This window comes from Ctenocephalides felis, unplaced genomic scaffold, assembly GCF_003426905.1.
Source record: "Ctenocephalides felis isolate EL2017-DRISC unplaced genomic scaffold, ASM342690v1 CF-g0.4_SCAFFOLD_03571, whole genome shotgun sequence".
Lineage (NCBI taxonomy): Eukaryota > Metazoa > Arthropoda > Insecta > Siphonaptera > Pulicidae > Ctenocephalides > Ctenocephalides felis.
The window spans coordinates 59,174,413-59,201,676 of record NW_020539725.1 but is presented as its reverse complement, the minus strand read 5'-3'; the positions used below and the strand labels follow the sequence as shown (position 1 = coordinate 59,201,676).

Below are 27,264 nucleotides of genomic sequence, written 5' to 3'. Positions count from 1 at the left end.
ACATTTCAAATTCTGGACAAAGAGGTTTATGTGTGATCATTAAAAATGGTATTAAATTTAGTAGAGTTCGAATCCCAAATTTACAAGCTGCTGAAGCAGAAGCAGTAAATATTATTCTAGACAATCACATTACTACTATTTGTGGAGTTTATTTTCCATGCAATAGATTATTATTATCTGATTTAAAAACATTACTGAATTTAAATGATAAAATTTTAATAGCAGGCGATTACAATTCTAGACATGAGTTTTGGAATTGTATCAACAAAAATTCTAACGGTAAAAAACTATATAAGTTTCTAAGTGATAATATTAATTCTGTTACATTGCATTATACTGTTTCTCCGACCAGATTTCCTGTAAATGAACTCCAAACATCATCTATTATTGATCTAGCTTTAACTAAAAATATTTACACAAATTATTTACCATTTACTATAACAGAAACTAATTCAGATCATAATCCTGTTATACTACCTATACCATACAATAGCATACAAAATTACACAAATCCACATTATAATATGAAGTACAATTTCAAAGAGGCAAACTGGAATAAATTTCGATCCTATATAAATGAAAATATTATGATTAATAAAACCATTGATAACACCAAAGAAATTGATGAATCAATTACGTGCTTAACAAATAACATTCACACGGCGATGAATAAGTTTATTCCTAAAGTTAGTACTATTAATTCATTTTCCCTTCCCAATCACATATTAGATCTAATCAAATATAAAAATAAAATAAGAAGATTTTGGCAGAAAACTAATTATTCTGAAGCAAAGGTACTATTAAATAAATTAATTAAGGACATAACATTTAAAATTAAAGAGCACAAAAATAATATTTGGAGTGATAAACTAAGGAAATCAAATTTAAATCACAATAATATATGGTTTTATGCTAAAAAATTCACAAAGAAACGTGAAAATATCCCTAATCTAAAATTAAATTCTTTATATGTTTCTGATAATAAAGAAAAAGCTAATTTAATAGCTGATGTTTTTGAAAAAACACACAAGCAAAATGATAATTTAGGGAATGCTAACTTTAGTAATCACGTCCATAGAACAATCAATTCGATATTCCCAACTTCCAGTAATATAATCTCAAATATTAAATTCACTACTCCTAAAGAAATAAAAACTATTATAAAAAATAGAAAATCAAGAAGCACCCCAGGTCCAGATGGAATATCGAATATTATATTAAAGAATCTTAGCAGAAAACCTATTATTCTAATTACTAAAATCATTAACAGCATTTTAAAACATGGTTATTTTCCACCCATTTGGAAAATTTCTAAAACTATACCTATTAAAAAAACCGAATAAAGACAGCGATCTCCCCACTAGTTACAGGCCTATCAGTTTATTAAGCCATTTGAGTAAAATACTGGAAAAAGTTATATGTAATAGAATTGATGAATTTTTAACAAATAATAATGTGATACCAAATAATCAGTTCGGATTCAGAAAAAACCACGTCCACCCTCCATCCTTTATCCATTCTAACAGAACAAACCATCCTTAATTTTAATAGAAGAAGAAATAGTGCCTTAGTTCTTCTAGATATAGAAAAGGCATTTGATACAGTTTGGTTTGATGGACTAATTTATAAAATGAATGCTCTAAATTTCCCCAAATATTTGATTTGTCTAATTAGAAATTATTTAATTAATAGAAAATTTTATGTTAGTATATACAATTGTAAATCTACGTGTAGAGCCATTACAGCAGGTGTGCCTCAAGGTAGTATTTTAGGACCGATTTTATTTTCCATTTATACATATGATATGCCTACAAAAATCAACACGCAATTATTAATGTATGCGGATGACACTGTAATTTTCACTTCGGGCAAATCAGATAAAGCAATCATTAAGAAATTACAAAGTCATTTGAACCAAATTATAAAATACACAAATAAGTGGAAAATAAAAATAAATATTGACAAAACAGAATCTATATTCTTTACCAAAAGAAGAATTAATCCTACACCCAATATAACCTTGCATCTTAATAATAATATCATACCATGGAGTAGTTCTGTTAAATATTTGGGTGTCATCTTAGACAGAAAACTTAATTTCAATGAACACATTAGTAATAAAATAATTAAATTAAAAAATTTAATATACATATTATACCCATTGCTAAATTATAAAAGTTATATTAATATTGAAAATAAAAAAAGAATTTATATGGCAATAATTAGATCCGCAATGATATATGCTTCCCCCATTTGGTGTATGACAAACAAACATAATATTAAGAAACTACAATCAGTACAAAATGTGTCATTAAGATTTGTTATAGGTCAAGCAAGGAATCCAATAAATATGCATTATATTAGCACAAAATTCCTACATGATTCCACTAATGTACCATTAGTGAGAGATTTTATAACAATTATCTCTGAAAGATTTTATACTAATTGTTTATTTAACTTTAATCCTAATATATGTAATATTGGATCGAACGACAATACATATTGTTACAATAAGTACAAGCTACCATCATCAATAAAAAGATAATCAAGTATAAAATATGACAGAGATCAAATTACTCTTAAACTATTCCTACAGCATATGTTATTAGTCTTTTGACTATATTCCAATCATATATGTAATATGTATTCTTTTTGTTATTATTATTGTAAATATGGTTTTTAGTGATTATTTTTACCATGATTAAAAAATTATTTATAGGTTAAGTTAATTTTTATTAGTTAGTATTAAATATAAGTTTATGTATTTATATCTTAGGATAGTTATACATGTTTATTAAATTGTATAGAAATATGTATGTATAATCTAATATAAATGAAATAAATAAATCTTTAAAAACAAAACAAAACAAAACTCTTCACGCCAAAATGCATATACATTTATAGTATGAGCGATGTTCAATGTAGAACTGCTTTAAATAAAATGATGAATATCAATTCCCACACTATATTGGAAATTGAAGTATTTTAAACGGTATAACATAACCATAACCATTACATAACACTGGTACTTTATTTGGATTAAAATAATTTAATTTTTTATTATTTAAGATATCCAAAATTGCATCTTAAACTTCTACTACTTGATATCGTGAGGGCCGAATTCATCTTTACTTTTCCATTTGTTGTTTTAAAGTGAAATTTTTACGAATTTTAAAAACATTGTGAAAACATTAGTAAAAGATGCAATAAAATAATATATATTGAAAAAAAACTATATTGAAAATTTAATATCCGAATCTTGTGTTAGCGCCCCCTAAGGCGTGCGCTCGTAATTTTCGCATGCTTTGCATTAAATGTAGGCTGATTACTTAATTTCATATTTACTGATACTTAATTTCATATTTTAGGTAAATTAATTTGTCATATTTATTCATATGTGTATAATTCAATCTGCCATACATATACTGTATTTTATATTATTATAATTTCTAGCACATCTCAACTGCTTTTCGGCAATAATAATGTAGACCTTTCATTTTTCTTATTATTTAATCATACATTTATTATACATATTCTAAGGTTCTTAAGTAAATTAAAATTTTTGGCAGGTGATAGTTTTCATTTATTTTCAATGCAAACAATAACATGTCGTTTTTTGCATTTTTATCCATTTATTTCTACAATATTGCACATACATCCCAGTACTTTATAATCACATACACCCTAGAAATTTTCCTTAACTAACTTCAGAAAGATTTATCAAAATCCGAATAATCGTTGAGAAGAAGTATACAGTGAGTGCTTGTAATTTAATATGAAATTTATATAATAGCAATAAAGCTCCAATTGTTTCTGTTTTAGTTAGAAAACGTTTGTATGAGAAAAAGAAAAGGGCTGTTTTTAGGGTTTTTCTGGCAATTATTCGATTTTCTCTCGTCGTTAAAACCATCCTTGGACTTCAACAAACATTTAAAAAAATGAATTGGCCACGTCGGTCCAGCCGTTTTTGAGTTATGCGCTTACCAACACATTTTGCGATACATTTTTATATATAAGATAAAAAACAGAAACTAGAACGGTCGGTGGAGGGTTGGGGGGTTTTGTAAATATTAGAGTTGAATTTAAATACACGATATATATCTAATTTTATCTATGATTAGAAGCAAACGCTCAAACTCACTGAGACGAATTAATATTACCAAACCAATTAAACACGTAGCACTTACTGATGAAGAATTACTGAAAGCTTGCGGAAAACGAACTGCTCATAAAGGAGCAAGACATGGCTTAACACTTTCGGGACGGCACTGATTTCAAAACAATCTCAAAACTCGATCTCATTGTGTATGTTACGCAATTTATTATACAAATTTGTGGTCATTGAAGGACATACATTTATAATATTAATTTATTTTGGATCAGTTTATAAAGAATGGTGACGTTCAAAACAATTTCCAAAATGCATAGCTGGTTGATTTTGACATGTTTTACAATAAAATGTTGTTCGCCGCCTTCCTCCTGGTGCTTTTCTATCAGAACAGACAATACAATCCCTTTTTCTTTTAGAATTTAGAATATGCCACTGATTAGTCAGTATATTAGGTCATTTTTTTGCTGCCATAATCGTTTATTTTTTCTATTATATTGTCTAATAATTCATTTGTAAAATATAAAATAAAATAATCTATTGGATGTCTTATATTGCTTGGTATTTGTAGTCGGGGTGTTTGTTGATGTATGTCAAACTCGATTATTGAAGAAGAATCGACACATTCGCTAATGTCTTCCCGCTCTTCATTTATTTTGTCGAACTTCTTCTTTTTGTTGGTTGGATAATATCATCATCACATTCATCACTATCATCGAATACTAATTACGTAATACTTGTCTGTATGAATGTCTATTTGAAACTCATCTTTACTACTGCTTAATTCACAAAATTTACCATTCGTTTTGCCATAGTTATTTAAAAGCGCTCGGTCGTTTCAAATATTAAAAAAAGACCAAATAGCAAAGAAAAAGGCTAAAAATACTACTAAAATAATTTAAAATTATTTTCAAAATGCAATACTGTTTATCACTGCTATATGTAATTTATTCAACTTTTCGATGCAAACTGAGTCATTGTTTATAAAATAGCCTGTGCCGCACAGAGTATGTTTTTTGTTCACTGAGGTGGACCAGCCGCCAATTTCAGTAGTTAGACCCTATGCAAAAAGACCTTTCAAATGACTAAAAAACGATTTAATTTTTTAAAGTTTACGACAAATTGATCATAGTATGATTTTGTATACGTATGAGGTAGTTAAAGCAATATGCCTTCAGGCAAAATGCCACTTCTTCTTCTTATCATGATATCAATCTTTCAACATTCTTGATAAGAATCTTGTTAGAATCTGGTTAACGTTTATAAGTATAAATTTTATTAGGTGCAAATTTTTAATTTCAACAAATAATGGATTTTTTGGTCAAATGATAATAATTGGAAAACCGTTTCGGTTGCAAGAGGCATTTAGAAGTTACGAGAAATAATAATAATAATGAGATATATTTCTAGTTCTTATTATTTCACAATTCGCGACTTTTGTTTATTTGTCGAGCCCTATAAATAATATAAAATCGTCGTGCGCTATTTCTATTTCAGTTTAGTTGATGATTTGCTGCTATTATTATTGTTATTCAACTATAAAAGTCCAATATTGCATAACATCCATTCGAAAACACAATATTCCGATAAACGCAATTATTTTGCCAGCCCGGTCAATTTATTCCTCTGCCAGGCCCGAACTGGAATAAAATAGTATTAAAAAACTGATTTTATAAATTTTAAAGAGCAAGTTTTTTACTCTATTGATGAGTATTTGAGTTATAACTTTCAGTAAATTATTCTGTTAAAATTAGAATGAGATTTTAAGTGAACATTTGTTTCTTTTAAATTATATTTCATTTAATATAGTATGTATTATTATCTATTAATTTAAGTTAGGTACCAATAATATCCACAATTGTACAATTGTGTTGTATAAATATAAATATAAATATATAAATATAAATATAAATTTTCCTAAATTGTTTCCTATTACAATTTCTGTAATACTGACGATTATTTTTATTGGTGTAGTATTAGCATATTGCTATCTTAATTCCTAAGTTAAATGTCATCGAAGTCACTACTGCTGGATATTGAGCTGTCCAACGTTTTTAATTTTTAATTAACTGCCTAATATGCCGCTTCAGATATTGGGTGAGGAAATAATATATGACAATTTTTTTAGTCAGTGCATTATTACCACATTGTTGCCTATATTACCCATTTTACTTCTGCTTGACATCAATCTGACCAACGCGGATATAGAACCTGGGAGCCCATAGATTTAACTACTGCTGAAAATTAATATCATTTGAATTTTTGTTGAAACATATTCTTCAAATGTCTATTTTTTAAAAAAAAAACAGTAAATAATGATAACTAGTTATCATGTACGTTTCGACACTGCATGTGTGTCATCACTCAGAATATTTTACAAAGTTCATAAACTTTGAAAGTTACTAACATCTGGATCAACATATAATGATAACATTATATTGTTAAAATCACATCGTTAGAAAATTGCAAATGAAAAATGAATGCAGTTATAGGAAAAAGTAAAAAACGATACTAATTTTTGCAAACTTTGACGAATTTTCAAAGTTAAACCGATTGTCGTAGGGCCGTAATATTTTAGTATGATCTAGAAGACTATGGTATCTACCGTCAAAAAAATAATCATAAAAATCGTCGTTTTTTTTTAAACTTTATTACAAGAAAACGGCCCGGCCGATCTCTACCAAAAACTAATCAGCACGATTCCCAAATAATATCTTTCGAACAGTTTTTGAATTTTCAAAATCGATTCAGAATTGCGGGCTAAAATATAGACAAAAATTTTTCACTTTTCTGCGATTTACAAAGAAACGGCCCGGCCGATTGTCGCACAAAACTCAAAAACACTAGTCCTCATGGAGATATATCGAATGGCTTTTAAATTTTTGAAATCGGTCGAGCCGTTTTGGAGAAAACGTCGATTTACGACAAAAAATCTGTTCACACACACACACATACTTTTTCCAAATTTGGTCTCAATCGATTCAGAATGATTTGAAACGTCGAGAAAACATAAAATTAGCGAATCGGATTTTTTTATGAAAACATAATAATTTCTCCTTCGGGAATAAGACAATATTATGATAAATTTTTATATTAAATATATTAATTTCCCGTAGGGCAAGTTATAGTAATCGCAAAAAACCGAAAACGAAAATTTTTATATATCTTTACGTTTCAGAGGTTTCTGAATATTTTACTGGCATACCTTAGAAAAAATGGGTGTATGTGTGTGTTTTGTATGCCCGCGTTTTTTCATCCACGTTTTTGGGCGCACGGATCAACCGATTTGAATGGTTTAAAAAACATTCGATTCCTATTAATAGGGAGATGTGCTGATTAGTTTTTGGCAAAGGCAGGTTCAGCCATTACGGAGATACGGAGCAAAGAGTGCAGAAAATAGAAATCGAGTTTTTGAGAGAACGGAGTATCCGATTTGAATGATCTAAAAAAATTCAATTAGTAATGTTTGGGAAAAGTGGTTATTAGTTTTTGGCAAAGGTAGGCCCAGCGGTTTTGGAGATACAGAGCTAAATGTTAAAAATGGCAGTTTTTGAGAGAACTAAGCGTCCGATTTAAATGATTCAAAGAACTTTCTGCTTGTTTCAACAAAATAATTGCTTTTGCCAAAAAAATATTTTGTTTCTAATTTTAAGGCTAGATGCCATGCGCCCCACTAGTTAAATATTTTGATAAAATAAATTGTAAAATAAATAAAATCTTGAAAAAACATTGAATTGTATAATAAATATACACGTACTCTTAAATAATCTATACGAAATAAAACATTAATAGTACAATTTAGAGCATCCTGGGGATTCTGGTGTAAACTTTTAAATGTCATTTAAATAAAATGTCAATTTTTGAAAATTGCAAAATAGTGTCAATTATGGTGTCACAATTGACACCATGTTGCAATTTTAAAAGACTGACATTGCATCATCCGTCGTGACGTAAAAATGTCAAAAGTAACTTTAATTTACACCAAAAAGTTGAGTATATGTATAAACAACCCCACATTGCATTAATATACACAATTAACATTAAATATTTGCAAATTTAGCCGACATTACCTTTATTAGCACGTTGCGCGAACAAATCCAACGCCGACGCCTCGTGTACACAATCTAGTCAATAACATTAACAGACACCACTTTTGACTTATAATTTTTTTACCACTTAATCCTAACATTAACTAATTAATTAATGAACACTAATCAAGTCCGTTTTTATCGTAATTATCGTAAATTAGTTAATAGAAAATTCGACTAGGCGACCTAGCTCCTACGGCATGTCGATGCACACTGAAGGAGGAAAAGCATGAGCTCGGCGCTCGGCCCGGCGAGAACGCGATTCGATATATCGATTTTGTAAAGGAAAATTATATTTTGTTCGTTAATTTGCAATGAATTGCAATTATAATGCATTTGCAATAGTGGTGAGCAAATGTATTTGCTAAATTTGTTATTAGTTTTGATAAATTTGGCGTTGTTTTTGTCATTTTTTCGCTGTTATTGGGTGTAGCCATGTGAGGCCGGCGCATGCGGGGACGTCTTACCAGACGAGAACTAGGCAAAAAAAAATTACTTTATTTAATTAATTATTTATTTATATAATATTAATTTTTGTGTTAATTTATTAACTTCCCGTAGGGTAAGTTATTGTAATGGGCCGAAAATCGAAATTGAAAATTTTTACATTTCTCGACGTTTTGAAGGTTTCTGAACATTTTGGCATACCTCAGAAAAAATGGATGTGTGTGTGTGTGTGTGTGTGTATGTGTGTGTGTGTGTATGTATGTGTGGATACAAATTTCCAGTCACGTTTTAGGGCGCACGGATCAACCGATTTGAATGGTTCAAAAAACATTCGATTCCTATTGATAGGGAAAAGAGCTGATTAGTTTTTGGCAAAGGCAGGTCCAGCCGTTTCAGAGATACGGAGCAAAGAGTGCGGAAAATAGAAATAGAATTTTTGAGAGAACGGAGTATCCGATTTGAATGATCTAAAAAACATTCAATTAGTAATGATTGGGAGAAGTGATTATTAGTTTTTGGCAAAGGCAGGCCCAGCCATTTCGAAGATACGGAGCTAAATATGTAAAAAATGGCAGTTTTTGAGAGAACTAAGCGTCCGATTTGAATGATTCAAAAAACTTTCTGCTTGTCTTAACAAAATAATTGATTTTGGAAAAAAAAATTTTTGTTCCATTTTTTTTTTTTTTTTTTTTTTAGTTTTTTGTTGAAACAAATAATTTCAACTTTGCAATTCAGTTTATATAATTCTTATAAATATTAGACAATGTTACAATATTTATAATAATCTATTTGAAAACATTCAGTATTCCTCGAACATTTCGTTACGGTACGGGAAGTTCCAGCAATTTGCCTTAAGGCACGATGCCACCCACTCCACTAGTTTACGTCAAATTTTGACACCCAGTGTTACCATATTTGTTCATTAATAATATAAAATTTGATCGTGGGTAACAAACCCACGTGAAACGTGAATATTTTAATTTTAATTAAATTAGTTAATTGTGTGAATCATATTAATCTTGATTTTGCACGATGTTTACTTTATATGTATTATTTTATTTAGTAATTTACTATGAATTTGTAATTGTTTTAATTAAATAATAATTTGTGACAGTTAGTGTTGCCATATTTGTTTTTTAATAATATAAAATTTAAAAATGGCCGACATTGCAAAAGTGAATTTTTTAAACATGAATATTTTATAAATTAATTGTATAAATCATATTAATCTTGATTTTGCACAAAGTTTACTTTATATATTATATTTTATTAAGTAATTTACTATGAACTTGTAATTGTTTTAATTAAATAATAATTTGTGACAATTAGTGTTGTCATATTTGTTTATTAATAATATAAAATTTAAAAATTTTTGAAACTTAATAAGAAAGTTAAATAATAAATATTTATATTATCTGCAAGATATTTTTTATATTCTTAATATTTTATTAAAAAAAACAATCTTTGCATTGTATCAGCAATAAGAATTAATTCTTAACTTAAGTTATAGAAATCGCAAAAAAATCGAGAATGAAAATTTTTGCATTTCTCGACGTTTCAAAGGTTTTTGAATATTTTGGCATACCGTAGAAAAAATGAATGTATGTGTGTTCGTGTGTGTGTGTGCGGATACAAATTTTCGTCGACAATTTCGGGAACACGGATCAACCGATTTGAATAATTCAAAAAACATTCCATTCGTATTGATAAGGAGATGTGCTGATTAGTTTTTGGCGAAGGCAGGTCTAGCCGTTCCGAAGATACGGGGCAAAAAGTGCAAAAACGGTAAAGTAAATTTTTTTCAAAAATGTTAATGGTTTTTAAAAAAATAATAATTTTTGGTACGGGAAGTTCCAGCAATTTGCCTTAAGGCACGATGCCATGCGCCCTACTGATTATTTATTTATTTATAAATCATTTTTAAAACTGAGCATAAATTAGTTTAAAACTTTGATAAAATAAATAAATGAAAGCCATATCTTATATTTTTAAAATTTGGGTAAAAAACAACCCAAAGTTCAACAAGTGTCACCACTTATTATAACAGTAATTAAAAATGTACTAATGTAATCATTTATAACAAATGTTAAAAAACTAAAATAGTTATAAAACGTTAATTTATTCACTTAATATCACTCATAATTCAAATGTCTTTTCGTAAAATTTAATTAAAACAACTACTATTTATAATGTAAAATCAAAAGGTTTGTACTTGTCTCTAAAGGCAAGGGCATGTGCTATTTCTTCATCTTTTGGTAGAATGCATTCTCGCCAGTCTATTCTTTCTTCCATGTTTAAAACGGGGCCACTTGCTAATACATCCCTGAAAAATAGATAGAAAATAGATAAATGATCTATCTAAGATGGGACATTCTTTTTCAGTCAGCTTAACAGAAACTTGATAAAATTTACAACATTTCACCAAAAACAGTTCAATATAGTTCTATATAAAAATTTTGAAAAAATCAAAATCAAAGTTGCCAATCATTAAATATTTTGCTTTGCAGTGTAATATACAGGACATTTTTTCACATTACTTTAAATAACTTGAAAACTTGTTTTGGGACACTCTTTTTCAGTCAGCTTAGCAGAAACTAGATAAATTTTACTACATTTTACCAAAAACAAATCAATATAGTTCCATATGAAAAAATTTGAAAAAATGTAAATTAAAGTCCCCAATTAATAAATATTGTATGAGAATAGTACACTGCAAAGCTTAGATAGATCTATCTACGATCTATCATAGGGACACTTATTTCATTAAACTGTCATGATAAGTGTAATAGCTATTTTATTTAATTACCTTCCAAAGTGCAAAGGAAAATTTTTTTTCGCTCTGGTAAAAAGCTGGACTCCATTTGGTAGTTCTGCACAAAAATATGGAACCCCACTCGGTGCCAATTGTGATAATTCACTGAATTTGGGTAAAACTTCTAGTTGTATGTCATGGCCTTGTGCTTCATCCTAAAAAAAAAATAATGTTAAAAAAAATTCCTTTTTTAAACATAAAAATAATTACCTCAAACATTTCCTTCAATTCGACTTGTGCCTTTTCTGGTATACCAACGACTTGTATTTGCATGTGTGATGTTTTGTAATTTCTTTCATAAAAAAACTACTGCTCGATTGTCTTCTGCAAAATATTTTCTTAATGAATCCTAAAAAATCACAAAATTATATATAATAAATCTGTATTGTGTATGTTTTTTCTGCAGTTATTGGTTTTGTATCTGGCATAATGCAGTTCAAATTAGTTATATTCAAAAAAAAATTGTACCTGAGCATATTAGATGATTGATGGGGATTTGTATTAAATTTTATCTAGTTTCTGATAAGTTAAATAAAAAGAGTGTCCCAAAAGGAATTTTCAAGTTATATCAATTTTAATGTGAAAAAATGTCCTGAATAGTATACTGCAAAGAAAAATATTTATTGATTGGCGACTTCAATTTAGATTTTTTCAAAATTTTCATATAAAACTATATTGAACTGTTTTTGGTAAAATGTTGTAAATTTTATCTAGTTTCTGATAAGCTAGATAAAAAAGAGTGTCCCAAAACAAGTTTTCAAGTTATTTAAAGAAATGTGAAAAAATATCCTTAACAATACACTGCAAAGCAAAATATTTATTGATTGGCAACTTTAATTTAGATTTTTTCAAAATTTTCATATAGAACTATATTGAACTGTTTTTGGTAAAATGTTGTAAATTTTATGTAGTTTCTGCTAACCTGACTGAAAAACAGTGTCTCAAAACAAGTTTTCAAGTTATTAAAAGAAAAATGTGAAAAAATGTCCCTAATAGTACACTGCAAAGCAAAATATTTATTGATTGGCGACCTTAATTTAGATTTTTTCAAAATTTTCATATAGAACTATATTAATCTGTTTTTGGTAAAATGTTGTAAATTTTATCTAGTTTCTGCTAAGCTGACTGAAAAAGGTTGTCCCAAAACAAGTTATTAAGTTATTTAAATAAATGTGAAAAATGTCCCAAATAGTACACTGCACAGCACAGCATATTAATATATATAATAACATATATTAATTTATTTGCGGCTTTAAACTCAATTTTTTCAAAATTTTCATATAGAACTATATTAAACTGTTTTGACTGAAATATATAAGGTTGTCAAATATCTCCCTTCCGCCTTTTTGTATTATAAACCAAGAGCAAAAAAGCGGAAGGGAGATATTTGACAACCTAATAGTAAGTTTTATCTAGTACCCGAAAAGGAACTTTCTATTGATTTTAAGAAATGTGAAAAAATGTCCCTAATATTTCATTTATAAGAATTTTTTATTACCTTGAACTTTTCAATTTCATCAATGACTTCTTTAGATAATTCAGAAGTACTTTGAAAATGTGTTATCGTAGTAATTAGTAAGTGATCAGGCACTAAACCACCTTTAGCTAAAGCCAGGTACACATGCTCCCCAATACTTATCACTAAGTGCTTCTCTGCCTGCGGGGAAGCCAAGCAGAACCAACATTTTTCTAAAAAAATAAAAGAAACATAATAAAGAAATTTGTTCTATATAATTTTCAATGAGCTTATGAATTTAAGTCACTTTAATGTCTTTTATGATAGTGGCTTTTAATGGCTTTTATAATAGTGATGTATAGCATAATAGTAATGTAATTATTAATTTAAAAAAATAATATTTCACCTTGGTCAAACACTGGTCTCTGTTTCCGTTCAGAGCCACCATTGCTGTGTTGTTTACGTTTTCTTCGATTATCATCATATTTAGCATTCATGTCGTAGAAGAACTGAGGATTTTGTTCCTGAAGTAAAAAATACAGAATTGATACAGATTTAATATTAAACTAATAATTAATTATATAGATAGAATAATTAACTGTATAGATAAATATTTAGCATCATTTTGTATATAATTTTATCCAATTTTTAGCTTTCTAAGACCACATTCATCTATATTTATCTGTTTGAAAAATAAATAATAAAAACTAAAAAAAAAATGTACTCTATCTCTCATTATATTATTAATATTATTATTATTAACTAGGTATATAAAAAAAATGTTACCTTTCACCATTTACCTTTTTTTCATTGAATAAGTTCAAAATCTCAGGTCCGTAAGGACATTCAGTTTCATCCGTAGTCTTTTGACACAAATCCATCATTCTCATTGACGAAATTGGTTTTAAATTTACAGCGTACAACCATTTCTGTTTTTCTGAGTTTCCAAAACGTGCCAAAGCTAAAAATCTTGTCGCTATTGATATTGTTCCATCTGAACTGGAATTCCTTAAACAATATAACAGATACATTAATAAATGATAATATTATTAATAATAATAATAGTAATAATAATATCAATAATATAAGACACTTAAATTTGTTAAAATATCATAAAATAACCTAAAATTTGTTAAATAAAATAATTATATTGTAAAAGTATTGTAAAGCTTATTAAAATACTTATTAAATTTTTAAAAAATACGTGCAACAAACAAACTAGTTATATTTAAAAATAATTAAAATTATCTAAATATAAATAAGTTTATAGTAAATAAATTAAATAAGTAATAAAATAGCTAATAATTAAATTATATTAAACTTATAAAATATTTATATTTATATTTATACTTTATTTATATTTATACTTATACTTATTTTATTTATATATTATTTATATATTTTATTTATATATTATTTTATTATTTATATTTATATTTATACTTATATTTATATTTTTATTTATATTTATACTTATATTTATATTTATATTTATATTTATATTTATATTTATATTTATACTTATACTTATATTTATATTTATATTTATACTCATATTTATATTTATATTTATACTCATATTTATATTTATATTTATATTTATTTTTATATTTATTTTTTATTTATATTTATATTTATTTTTATATTTTTATTTTTATTTTTGTTTTTATTTATATTTATATTTAAATTTAAATTTATACTTATAAATATTCTTATATTTATATTTATACTTATATTTATATTTATACTTATATTTTCATTTATACTTATATTTATATTTATATTTATATTTATATTTATACTTATACTTATATTTATATTTATATTTATACTCATATTTATATTTATATTTATATTTATATTTATATTTATATATTTATATTTATATTTATATTTATATTTATACTCATATTTATATTTATATATTTATATTTATATTTATATATTTATATTTATATATTTATATTTATATTTATATTTATATTTATATTTATATTTATATTTATATATTTATATTTATATTTATATTTATATTTATATTTATATTTATATTTATATTTATATTTATTTTTATATTTATATTTATATTTATATTTATATATTTATATTTATATTTATATTTATACTCATATTTATATTTATATTTATATTTATAATTATATTTATACTTATATTTATTTTTATATTTATATTTATTTTTATATTTATATTTATATTTATATTTATATTTATATTTATATTTATATTTATACTTATACTTATATTTATATTTATATTATATTTATACTTATATTCATATATATATTTATATTTATACTTATATTTATACTTATACTTATATTTATACTTATATTTATATTTATATTTATTTTTATATTTAGATTTATATTTATTTTTATATTTATATTTATACTTATATTTATATTTATACTTAAATTTATATTTATACTTATATTTATATTTATATTTTTATTTATTATTATATTTATATTTATTATTATATTTATATTTATTATTATATTTATATTTATTATTATATTTATATTTATATTGACTTGAGCCTTATTATAATATTAGACTGACGGCTTGTAAAATAAATAAATAAAATAAATAAATGGTAAAGTGTTAATATATTTTATAAATTTTTATTACCTATATGGAGCCCGTTCATAAAATTTTCCATTAAGTCCTACTAGATGATATCTTGGTTTAATTTGAGAAGAAAGCCATGATATTAATGGAGATGTGTTCTCTTCTAATATATTCTGAAACACCACAAGATTATTTAATCAATTTATTACAATTACATTTAGTTACATTGCTTACTTGTTTGGTATCAAAATTGCTGATTCCTTTAGGCCATTGAGACGTTAACAAAATATCAATTCCTCTGTAATCACCGCTTTGACCTTGAAGACAAGCATCTCGTACATCGAGAGCATCTTGTTTACAAAATTTATAAGTAGGTGATTGTTCTTCTTTATCGTTTTGTTCAACGCCGCTTAAATAAGCAACTTTCAAGCCTCCCATAATTGTATACACTCCACGCTTACCTAAAGTAAAAGACATAAGCAAATTCAACAATAACATTTGAGTGCTTTGGATTAACCTAATTTTATTTTTCTACCTAAATAAGTAACATTTTCACACAGCTCCCCATTATCATCATTTGAATATTCATTAACAGCATCTTGATTGTTTGGACCGAGAACATAAGTAGGAACAGCAACTAAAATAATAATACATTTTTCACAGTGCTCTGAAACAATAAATATATACATATTTACAATTATCTTTAGTACCTCTCCTAATACCCGATTGAAATCCCTTCCATTCAATGTTATTGACTCCAAAAAAATTTCCTACGCACAGCAGGATATCGAAGGGGCCACACTTTTTATGAGTTTGTTCTATTTTGGAAAAGAAACCGTTGAATCGACCCTCTACATCTCCGCAGATCAACCTGAAATAGATAGATAGATAGATACTTTATTCAAATTCAATGTTTACAATTTAAGTCAATACAATTATTACTTTTATCACAATACAAAGTATCATGATAAATATCCATTATTTATGTAATTTAAGATAATACTTACACTTTGAAAGTTTTATCAGACATATTTGTAAATCCAGTGAAAAGTACTTGTACAAGTTGTGCTAATGCACCAATGTAATATATGGTTTTAATTTTATGATTTATCCTTCATTAAGTCATATTATATTTTAAATTGTTTAAAGCAAATGTAAACAAGAGCTTCATAACCTCAAAGTATTGAATGAAAAACTTATGTTAAATAAATCAAATGTGGAACTTTGTATCATTACGAAAGTTTCGTATCACTTTTAATCATTTTTATATACTATATAAATATATATTATTGCAAAATCTTATAAATTGACAGGTTATTGTACAAAATTTTGTTAAATGAAAAATGACGTCTAAATATAGTGCTGAGAAAGTCGTCTGAAGTTTGCTGTTCATCACTAGTAAGTTTAGGCGCCAAATTTAAATATAAAATTTAAATTTTCTGTAATTTCATATTCATACAAGGTATCAGGTCTAATACGTAAATTCTAAAGATAATTTAATATATATTTTATTATTTTTGCAAATATTTGTTTAGAAAGTGGTTATAAACTACTCAAAGTTTTTTGTCATATTGTGTTATCAAATTACCGACATTTTCTTTTTCAAAATGTCCGCTGTAAATCAAAACTTCAAACATGTTTCATGATCGCTCTTGAAATAATTGGCAATTTAATTGTGTTTAAAGAATAATTTCTAGTTTAAATCAGTACGGTTGTGTTGTGTGTGAAATTAAGTGTTTTTAAACAATAGTCGGTTATTAAATACGGTGTAAAGAACGTATTTGACTTGTCCTTGGTACGTATTATGTTTCAGTACTTTATCATATTGTAAATGGAATTTGAATACATTTGTAATAATACAGTGGATTTTCAAATCTCTATATCAATTTTATTGTAAATAATCCTTTCTTATGTGATTATATATTTGAACATTTTTCTTTTGTAGATTATAAACAATACAAAATGGAGGCAGTTGAACAGCTTTAATAAAATTTCCATAAAAGGTATTATAAGAGTCTAAGTCATTAAATACGTATACTTACAATAAATACATAAATGTGAAAAATGATACTCAATCTTGTCAATGGGTTTATTGTATAGGTTACTTCGAAGACAAAATATGTCTGTAGATAAAATTTAAATTATAATTTTGGACCTTTTTCGCAAAATCATTATACTGTAGTCTTGTATACAAAGGCTCAAATGTTCAAATAACATATTGGTTCATTACTAAATCTCTATTTAGAAACTTACTAAATTTCTTTATCCAATCGTATATTAAGATTAGGTTTTGCTTATATATGTATATATATAAGCAAAACAAACATGTACAATAAAAAATCTCTTGTTAATAGATAGATATAGGTAGATAGACATACCTTATTTAATTTAACATTTTATCACAATATAATATAACTATAAACTGAAGGACTAGCTTAACGATATTACAAATTAACAATTAACTTAGATTAGACAATTAAATTAGATCTCTATATATATATATATATATATATATATATTTATATATATATATACGTATAATTATATATATATATATATATATATATATATTATATATATATATAAATTAGTAGTTTTAATACAAAATCATAAGGTTAATAATATGATTTTTGTTGTTATTACTCTTCAAAATTGCATAAACTTAAAATAGGTAAATAATTAATAAATTACTCATTCCATTAGTATTATTAAAGCTATTTCATATCAATCACGAATTGATAATACAGTTCTATAATCAATTTTGTCATTTTTCAGCACATGGAGGTGATAATATCATGGCGAGCACCTCACATCGAACCACAATATTGTCTAGTAGGACTCAATGGCAAATTTACTTATCGAACTTCATAAAGGTAAGAAAAATTTTGTTTATTCATTATCATTTTAGTCGATCGAATTCTGTTGACTCATAAAAAGAATATTGTACTTTAAAGATATTCAAATTTGCTTCGATAAAATGCAACAAAAATTCTGGTTATATAAAAATAAATATACTTAAATCAAAAATTTAAAGAGCCTGAAATAATATATATCATGAATAAATATCTAAATTAATGAAAGACATTTTAAACAAAAATACAATTTATTTACAATAAAAATATCTATAATATTGATACATTCCCTATGTTAGTAATATCACAATTAAACTTATAAACTAATGTTAATATAAATAAAGTTTCGATTTGAATTTTTGTATTTTGTTATCAAATAAATCAGTCTTGAGATTTTTGAGGAGAATTTAAGAGTAATTGCTGATGAAAACATTAGTGCAATTAATAATGAAAAAATAATTATTATAAATTCAATATTGCAACCATTCTGTTTTTGAAAATATTAAGATGAGTGCTCACAATTTTGATTCTAATTTTTTACAAATATTTCTCAAGGTTTGCTGGGACAGCTAGTATATATATATATATATATATATATATATATTACATAGTCAAGATGTATTTATTATTTTGAAATTAAATTTTGCAATCCAAATCTATTTTTTGTTAGTATGTTAGTCAAGTTATCAAAAAAAAAAACGTTTTAATATTAGGTTAGTAAAATGGGTGTTAATAACTTTGATATTAGCAAAAATAGTTTGTTAGTATCTAAATCTAATTGAGATAGTAAGATTAGTTTTGATTATAAAAATATAATTCTACTAAAAATTCTAAATTTAGTGCAGACGTTCCTAATTCAAATAATCTTTAAAGTTGATTTATCTTTGAAGTTGAAATTGCAACAATTTTGTGATGTGTATATAATGATGTATATTATATTGTTTTCCTATTTTTTTTTACTTGAGTTTGATAAATTGGAGTAAATTTCAACAGCGGTTTCCAATTTTTTTGCACCGCTCCCCTGCTCTAATAAAACAATTGTTGCGTTAATGCCTTAATTTTTTCAACAATTTAATTTGATAAATTATAATAATGTAAAAAGGCAGGTCTAGTCGTTTGGGTGACACGTAGCAGAGAGAACGATTCGAATGATCCAAAATGCATTTAATTCGTAGTGATGGAGATAAGTGGTGTGTTCAATAACAAAAACTTTATTATCATAATCCTTAAAATTCACTCCATTTACCATAATTTTAATATTACCCTAAATTGAATTACCTATCTGAGTCATTTCTGTCTATGCGCGTTGTGTCTTGTAAAATTTGGTCAATCTGTTAAGTTTGTTTCCATTATCTCTACATATAGTAAGGTGATGATTTGCAACCACATCCAGGAATGTGGCATTTAGCAGGGTCCATACAGGTTTCAGATTTCTGGTCGAAAACTTGGCCCCATGGACAGCTGAATTCGACAGCTTCCAAAACTGGTTTACCTTCATCATCTACGTCCAAAGATTCGAAGCACTTGTAATATCTGTAGGGAAAAAGATAAATGATAGTTTTAGTAAGAGGCAAGTAATTTCGGATAAATTGACAAGTACAATGGGTGTACCCCAAGGATCAATTTTAAGACCTCCCATATATAATAGGTTGTCAAATATCTCCTTTCCGCCTTTTTGTATTATAAACCAAGAGCAAAAAAGCGGAAGGGAGATATTTGACAACCTATTAATGATTTACCCCATTGTACAAATCTTTGTGATTTCATTCTTTTTGCGGATGATACCAGCGTTATCATCAAGGCCAAATTTCCTAATGAATTACAACATAAATTAAGCGTGGTTATGTCAGAAATAACGGAATGGTTTTGTGAAAATAATCTAGTCCTCAATAATGATGGTAGATATGACCCAAATCATATCTTTTTGTACTAAAAATCGTTTATCCAATAATATTACTTCTTTAACCATCAGCATATAATTTTTTGCAAGTATCAAAGTTTCTTGGTATCCATATTAATAATAATTTAAAGTGGTCTGATCATATTTCTTACTCTCTATCACCAACTTTATCTAGAACATGTTTCATGTTGCGCACCCTAAAACCCAAACTTGGTTTGAATTGCTTACTTTCAGTTTATTATAGCAACTTTTATTCTCACGTTTCATACGGCATACAATTCCGGGATTTTTCAAACGAACTAAATAAAATATTGAAGTTTCAGAAAAGAGCTATTTGAATAATTTTTTCCTTGCCCAGTAAAGCCTCCTGCAGACCCATATTTAAAAAACACAATATTCTAACTGTCCCATGCATTTTTCTACTGGTAACATTAACTTTCATCAAAAACAATTCGAAACTTTTTGATATGGCTTCGTCCTCAAATTACAACACTAGACACAAACTTATTAGAGCGCGTACATATAAATTAGCCAGCTCTTTCAATACGATCGACGGTCTAGGTCAGCTTTTCTCAAAACTTATTTCTTCCAACGCCCCCTTTGAAGATCAAAATTTTTGTAGCGCTCCCCTACCAAATTTTTTATACCTATATAATCTCTAAAAACTTTTTTTTTTTAAATTTTAATAATATAGTTATAGTGTGATATATACTAGTTCATGTAACCTTACATTCTAAATTAGAGAATTTTACTAGTGAGAACAAATAAAACGCTACTTAAAACAATGCATACATAAAAAAAATAGTTAGGGGCCTCTTATCGCCCCCAGGATATTACAATCGCCCAGCGGAAGGCGATATCGCCCACTTTGAGAAACTGGTCTAGGTATTCAGCTTATGAATAAACTTCCACTCAATATCCGAAACTTAGACAGCAAAAAATTTCATGCTTCCCTGGTTAAACTTTTTAAAGAATTAGCTTTTTATGACGTAACTGAATTTTCTCAAATTGATTTCAATAACTATATTCTTGCATAATCCTTATCCTTTCTGAAGGAAGTTTGTTATTTGTTATTTATTATTATTCTTTACCTGTCACAACGTTGCTCATCTGGCATGTATCCAACCTTGGTACATTTGGGTGCTGGTTTTGGAAGGCATTTTGTGTTGTAGTCACAGGCCTCTAATAACGGATTGAATCCACTGCCTTTTGGACATCTTTGAACTGTTAGGAGTAAAGTGCCATTGCGCAACTTGTTACAGGCGAAGTATCTGCGGAAATAAAAAATATACTAGTAATTGAGTCCAATATATCGAGAAGTTCATGCCTTAACTTGTTTGTTAAGGCTAAATACTAAGCTTACTTGTCGCATTCGCCTGTGATTCCAAAAGCGCCTTCTCTAGGGCACTGGAAGTCCGGTTGGGCAGTGTCCATGCACTCTGGAACATTTTCGGGGTAGTCGCAATAACCAGTTCTGGGATTGAATCTCAAGCAACGAGGACATTCGTAATCAGCAGTCTTGACCAAGACGCCACATTCGTTACGCACACATTGGTAATATCTAAAATTGCAAAAATCAAATTGGTTGTTAGCCAAGTGTGTTTGTTTGAATTTTTGGTTTTGGGTGCATTTTGTTATTTGTTTTTGATTGTTACAACATACTTGTGGCAGGATCCGACGTGTCTGAAGAATCCTTCGCTCTTGCACAATGGGTCGTCCTTCTGGAAGGCGCATTCTGGATAAGGAGTGCTACATTTCTTACAACCAGAATAAGTAGGATGTCCAGAATCTGTTGAATATAAAGACAAGATGAGTGATTTTATCTTCAATAACTCAATTTTTATTAAAGTACGTTCATACTAACCATCATTTTGAGGCAACTCTGTGGTAGTGTATGCACTAGATCCACTTCCAGAGCTAGTAGTGGTTTCAGAGTCAGAGGCTGTGGTTGTTTCAGAATCAGAGGCTGTGGTTGTTTCAGAGCCAGAGGCTGTGGTTGTTTCAGAATCAGAGGCTGTGGATGTTTCAGAGCCAGAGGCTGTGGTTGTTTCTTCAGAAGAGTCGGGGGCTGCTGTGGTTGTTTCAGAGTCAGAGGCTGTGGTTGTTTCAGAGTCGGAGGCTGTGGTTGTTTCTTCAGAAGAGTCGGGGGCTGCTGTGGTTGTTTCAGAGTCAGAGGCTGTGGTTGTTTCTTCTGAAGAGTCGGGGGCTGCTGTGGTTGTTTCAGAGTCAGAGGCTGTGGTTGTTTCTTCAGAAGAGTCGGGGGCTGCTGTGGTTGTTTCAGAGTCAGAGGCTGTGGTTGTTTCTTCAGAAGAGTCGGGGGCTGCTGTGGTTGTTTCAGAGTCAGAGGCTGTGGTTGTTTCTTCAGAAGAGTCGGGGGCTGCTGTGGTTGTTTCAGAGTCAGAGGCTGTGGTTGTTTCTTCTGAAGAGTCAGGTGCTGCTGTGGTTGTTTCAGAGTCAGAGGCTGTGGTTGTTTCTTCTGAAGAGTCAGGTGCTGCTGTGGTTGTTTCACTTCCAGAGCTAGTTGTGGAATCAGAAGAGCTGGTTGTTTCTTCTGAAGAGTCAGGTGCTGCTGTGGTTGTTTCACTTCCAGAGCTAGTTGTGGAATCAGAAGAGCTGGTTGTTTCTTCAGAAGAGTCAGGTGCTGCTGTGGTTGTTTCAGAGTCAGAGGCTGTGGTTGTTTCTTCTGAAGAGTCAGGTGCTGCTGTGGTTGTTTCACTTCCAGAGCTAGTTGTGGAATCAGAAGAGCTGGTTGTTTCTTCTGAAGAGTCAGGTGCTGCTGTGGTTGTTTCACTTCCAGAGCTAGTTGTGGAATCAGAAGAGCTGGTTGTTTCTTCAGAAGAGTCTGGGGCTGCTGTGGTTGTTTCACTTCCAGAGCTAGTTGTGGAATCAGAAGAGCTGGTTGTTTCTTCAGAAGAGTCAGGTGCTGCTGTGGTTGTTTCAGAGTCAGAGGCTGTGGTTGTTTCTTCTGAAGAGTCAGGTGCTGCTGTGGTTGTTTCAGAGTCAGAGGCTGTGGTTGTTTCAGAGTCGGAGGCTGTGGTTGTTTCTTCAGAAGAGTCGGGGGCTGCTGTGGTTGTTTCAGAGTCAGAGGCTGTGGTTGTTTCAGAGTCGGAGGCTGTGGTTGTTTCAGAGTCAGAGGCTGTGGTTGTTTCAGAGTCAGAGGCTGTGGTTGTTTCTTCAGAAGAGTCGGGGGCTGCTGTGGTTGTTTCAGAGTCAGAGGCTGTGGTTGTTTCTTCCGAAGAGTCGGGGCTGCTGTGGTTGTTTCAGAATCCGAGGCTGTGGTTGTTTCTTCAGAAGAGTCTGGGGCTGCTGTGGTTGTTTCAGAGTCAGAGGCTGTGGTTGTTTCTTCCGAAGAGTCGGGGGCTGCTGTGGTTGTTTCAGAGTCAGAGGCTGTGGTTGTTTCTTCAGAAGAGTCTGGGGCTGCTGTGGTTGTTTCAGAGTCAGAGGCTGTGGTTGTTTCTTCCGAAGAGTCGGGGGCTGCTGTGGTTGTTTCAGAGTCAGAGGCTGTGGTTGTTTCTTCAGAAGAGTCGGGAGCTGCTGTGGTTGTTTCAGAATCAGAGGCTGTGGTTGTTTCTTCCGAAGAGTCGGGGGCTGCTGTGGTTGTTTCAGAATCAGAGGCTGTGGTTGTTTCTTCAGAAGAGTCTGGGGCTGCTGTGGTTGTTTCAGAGTCAGAGGCTGTGGTTGTTTCTTCCGAAGAGTCGGGGGCTGCTGTGGTTGTTTCAGAGTCAGAGGCTGTGGTTGTTTCTTCAGAAGAGTCTGGGGCTGCTGTGGTTGTTTCAGAGTCAGAGGCTGTGGTTGTTTCTTCAGAAGAGTCGGGAGCTGCTGTGGTTGTTTCAGAATCAGAGGCTGTGGTTGTTTCTTCCGAAGAGTCGGGGGCTGCTGTGGTTGTTTCAGAGTCAGAGGCTGTGGTTGTTTCTTCAGAAGAGTCTGGGGCTGCTGTGGTTGTTTCAGAGTCAGAGGCTGTGGTTGTTTCTTCCGAAGAGTCGGGGGCTGCTGTGGTTGTTTCACTTCCAGAGCTAGTTGTGGAATCAGAAGAACTGGTTGTTTCCTCTGAAGAGTCAGGTGCTGCTGTGGTTGTTTCACTTCCAGAGCTAGTTGTGGAATCTGAAGAGCTGGTTGTTTCTTCTGAAGAGTCAGGGGCTGCTGTGGTTGTTTCACTTCCAGAGCTAGTTGTGGAATCTGAAGAGCTGGTTGTTTCTTCTGAAGAGTCAGGGGCTGCTGTGGTTGTTTCACTTCCAGAGCTAGTTGTGGAATCAGAAGAGCTGGTTGTTTCTTCTGAAGAGTCAGGGGCTGCTGTGGTTGTTTCACTTCCTGAGCTAGTTGTGGAATCAGAAGAGCTGGTAGTTTCTTCAGAAGAGTCTGGGGCTGCTGTGGTTGTTTCACCTCCAGAGCTAGTTGTGGAATCAGAAGAGCTGGTTGTTTCTTCTGAAGAGTCAGGGGCTGCTGTGGTTGTTTCACTTCCAGAGCTAGTTGTGGAATCAGAAGAGCTGGTTGTTTCTTCTGAAGAGTCAGGGGCTGCTGTGGTTGTTTCACTTCCAGAGCTAGTTGTGGAATCTGAAGAGCTGGTTGTTTCTTCTGAAGAGTCAGGGGCTGCTGTGGTTGTTTCACTTCCAGAGCTAGTTGTGGAATCTGAAGAGCTGGTTGTTTCTTCTGAAGAGTCAGGGGCTGCTGTGGTTGTTTCACTTCCAGAGCTAGTTGTGGAATCAGAAGAGCTGGTTGTTTCTTCTGAAGAGTCAGGGGCTGCTGTGGTTGTTTCACTTCCAGAGCTAGTTGTGGAATCAGAAGAACTGGTTGTTTCTTCTGACGAGTCAGGGGCTGCTGTGGTTGTTTCACTTCCAGAGCTAGTTGTGGAATCAGAAGAGCTGGTTGTTTCTTCTGAAGAGTCAGGGGCTGCTGTGGTTGTTTCACTTCCAGAGCTAGTTGTGGAATCTGAAGAGCTGGTTGTTTCTTCTGAAGAGTCAGGGGCTGCTGTGGTTGTTTCACTTCCAGAGCTAGTTGTGGAATCAGAAGAGCTGGTTGTTTCTTCTGAAGAGTCAGGGGCTGCTGTGGTTGTTTCACTTCCTGAGCTAGTTGTGGAATCAGAAGAACTGGTAGTTTCTTCAGAAGAGTCTGGGGCTGCTGTGGTTGTTTCACTTCCAGAGCTAGTTGTGGAATCAGAAGAACTAGTAGTTTCTTCAGAAGAATCAGGGGCTGCTGTGGTCGTTTCACTTCCAGAGCTAGTTGTGGAATCAGACGATGTGGTTGTTTCTTCAGAAGAGTCAGGTGCTGCTGTGGTTGTTTCACTTCCAGAGCTAGTTGTGGAATCTGAAGAGCTGGTTGTTTCTTCTGAAGAGTCAGGTGCTGCTGTGGTTGTTTCACTTCCAGAGCTAGTTGTGGAATCAGAAGAGCTGGTAGTTTCTTCAGAAGAGTCAGGTGCTGCTGTGGTTGTTTCACTTCCAGAGCTAGTTGTGGAATCAGAAGAGCTGGTTGTTTCTTCTGAAGAGTCAGGTGCTGCTGTGGTTGTTTCACTTCCAGAGCTAGTTGTGGAATCAGAAGAGCTGGTAGTTTCTTCAGAAGAGTCAGGTGCTGCTGTGGTTGTTTCACTTCCAGAGCTAGTTGTAGAATCAGAAGAGCTGGTAGTTTCTTCAGAAGAGTCCGGGGCTGCTGTGGTTGTTTCACTTCCAGAGCTGGTTGTTCCTTCTGAAGAGTCTGGGGCTGCTGTGGTCGTTTCACTTTCAGAGCTAGTTGTGGAATCAGAAGAACTGGTAGTTTCTTCTGAAGAGTCGGGTGCTGTGGTTGTTTCAGAGTCAGAGTCAGATTCTGTTGGAGATTGAGTAGTTACTGTTGGCATAGGCATAGTGATAGTTGTTTCGTCGCCGTAGCCTGGAGCAATCGAAGAATCACTCTGGCCTTCCTGCTCAACTGGAATTTGATTGATGCAGACGCAGGACAAGCGCGACTCGTCGAAGTACGTATTGGGAGGGCACACGAAACGTGTCTGATAGCGTTTTCCGTTGATTGGAGCACTGCACGAATAGTACAAGGATCGGTTTCTTGGGACGGCGAATACCTATTTTAATTGGAATTGTAATAATTTAATAAATCTTGCGAAACATATATGTTTATGTAATTATAATAACATACCCCTGATTCTCTGCACGGCGGGTAAGGATCTGAGAATAGATACCAGTTATTATCTCTAACTGGTGCTGGTGCCCATGCGGAATCAGTACATTGTCCTTTCTGTTGATCGAATCCAGTCCATTCTGGGCAAGCCAGGATTGTCATGTAAAATTTGCCTTCATGTTTCACGCATTCTTTGTAGTAATCGGTTCTAAAAGAAAAAATAGATAACATATATATATAAATTGATATAATGGGTTTCATAAAATTTTAGATGTTCTGTAAAATTTGAAGAATTATTATAGTTATCATTTACCTTCCAGGTATGCTAAATTTGCCTTTAGCAGTACAATCGGGAGCATAGGCGGTACCACCAGATTCATCATAAACTAGGACACTGCACGTTGCCCTCACATCTTCCACGCAACGTCCTGGAAAAAATTAAAGGTTAGTGAGTTCAATTTTTATTATAACTCAGCTTTTATCAGTGGTAAATTTGGTGTATCCTGGTTCAAACATGTAAGAGAATTATATAACTTCTGTACTAAAATTTCCTGCACAATTCTCTAACACGTAATAACGTACCACTTGAGTACAACTTTCTAACGAACCTCATACTTACCATATGGTAATAATGGTTTTTTGAGAGTCTGGGGCTTCTTACATACAGGGTTGTGTTGGTTTACTGAATTAAAACCTCATACTCACCATATGGTAATAATGGTTGGGCGATACTGGGCTCAACTGGCCTTTTGTAAATTTTTACCATTTTGGGTTTCCTAAGAATCGGTCGCATTGTTCGTTTTGGTGACAACATTGGCATACATGGTTGTGTTGGTTTATTGAATTGTTGTGGCGGTGATTGTTTTATCAGGCCTGGATTTGAGGATGGAAAAAAGTTTCGTGTTTG

At 30.6% G+C, this 27,264-nt stretch overlaps 2 protein-coding genes and 1 long non-coding RNA gene across 3 annotated transcripts; 1 reads left to right on the top strand and 2 right to left on the bottom strand.

The window, feature by feature from the left end:
• Nucleotides 1–10,798: 10,798 nt before the first annotated feature.
• Nucleotides 10,799–16,735, bottom strand: LOC113385034 (CWF19-like protein 1 homolog). Its single transcript, XM_026622836.1, is given in 12 exon segments — nt 10,799–10,966; nt 11,450–11,610; nt 11,666–11,758; nt 11,760–11,804; nt 12,954–13,144; nt 13,318–13,435; nt 13,712–13,919; nt 15,564–15,676; nt 15,738–15,964; nt 16,039–16,140; nt 16,214–16,374; nt 16,511–16,735. Coding segments are annotated over 12 exon segments (1,581 nt in total). The 5' UTR covers nt 16,534–16,735; the 3' UTR covers nt 10,799–10,827.
• A 397-nt stretch (nt 16,736–17,132) lies between these two features.
• Nucleotides 17,133–18,360, top strand: LOC113384915. Its single transcript, XR_003367953.1, has 3 exons — nt 17,133–17,298; nt 17,449–17,506; nt 18,279–18,360. It is a non-coding gene; the product is annotated as an uncharacterized LOC113384915 (long non-coding RNA).
• Nucleotides 18,361–19,710: 1,350 nt separating this feature from the next.
• Nucleotides 19,711–26,088, bottom strand: LOC113386391 (mucin-22-like). Its single transcript, XM_026624171.1, has 7 exons — nt 23,030–26,088; nt 22,120–22,979; nt 21,918–22,044; nt 21,619–21,816; nt 21,347–21,526; nt 20,095–20,166; nt 19,711–19,888 (listed from the first exon to the last, which is right to left on the bottom strand). Exons 1-7 carry the CDS (start codon nt 26,086–26,088, stop codon nt 19,711–19,713), a joined length of 4,674 nt encoding a protein of 1,557 aa, XP_026479956.1.
• Nucleotides 26,089–27,264: the final 1,176 nt, after the last annotated feature.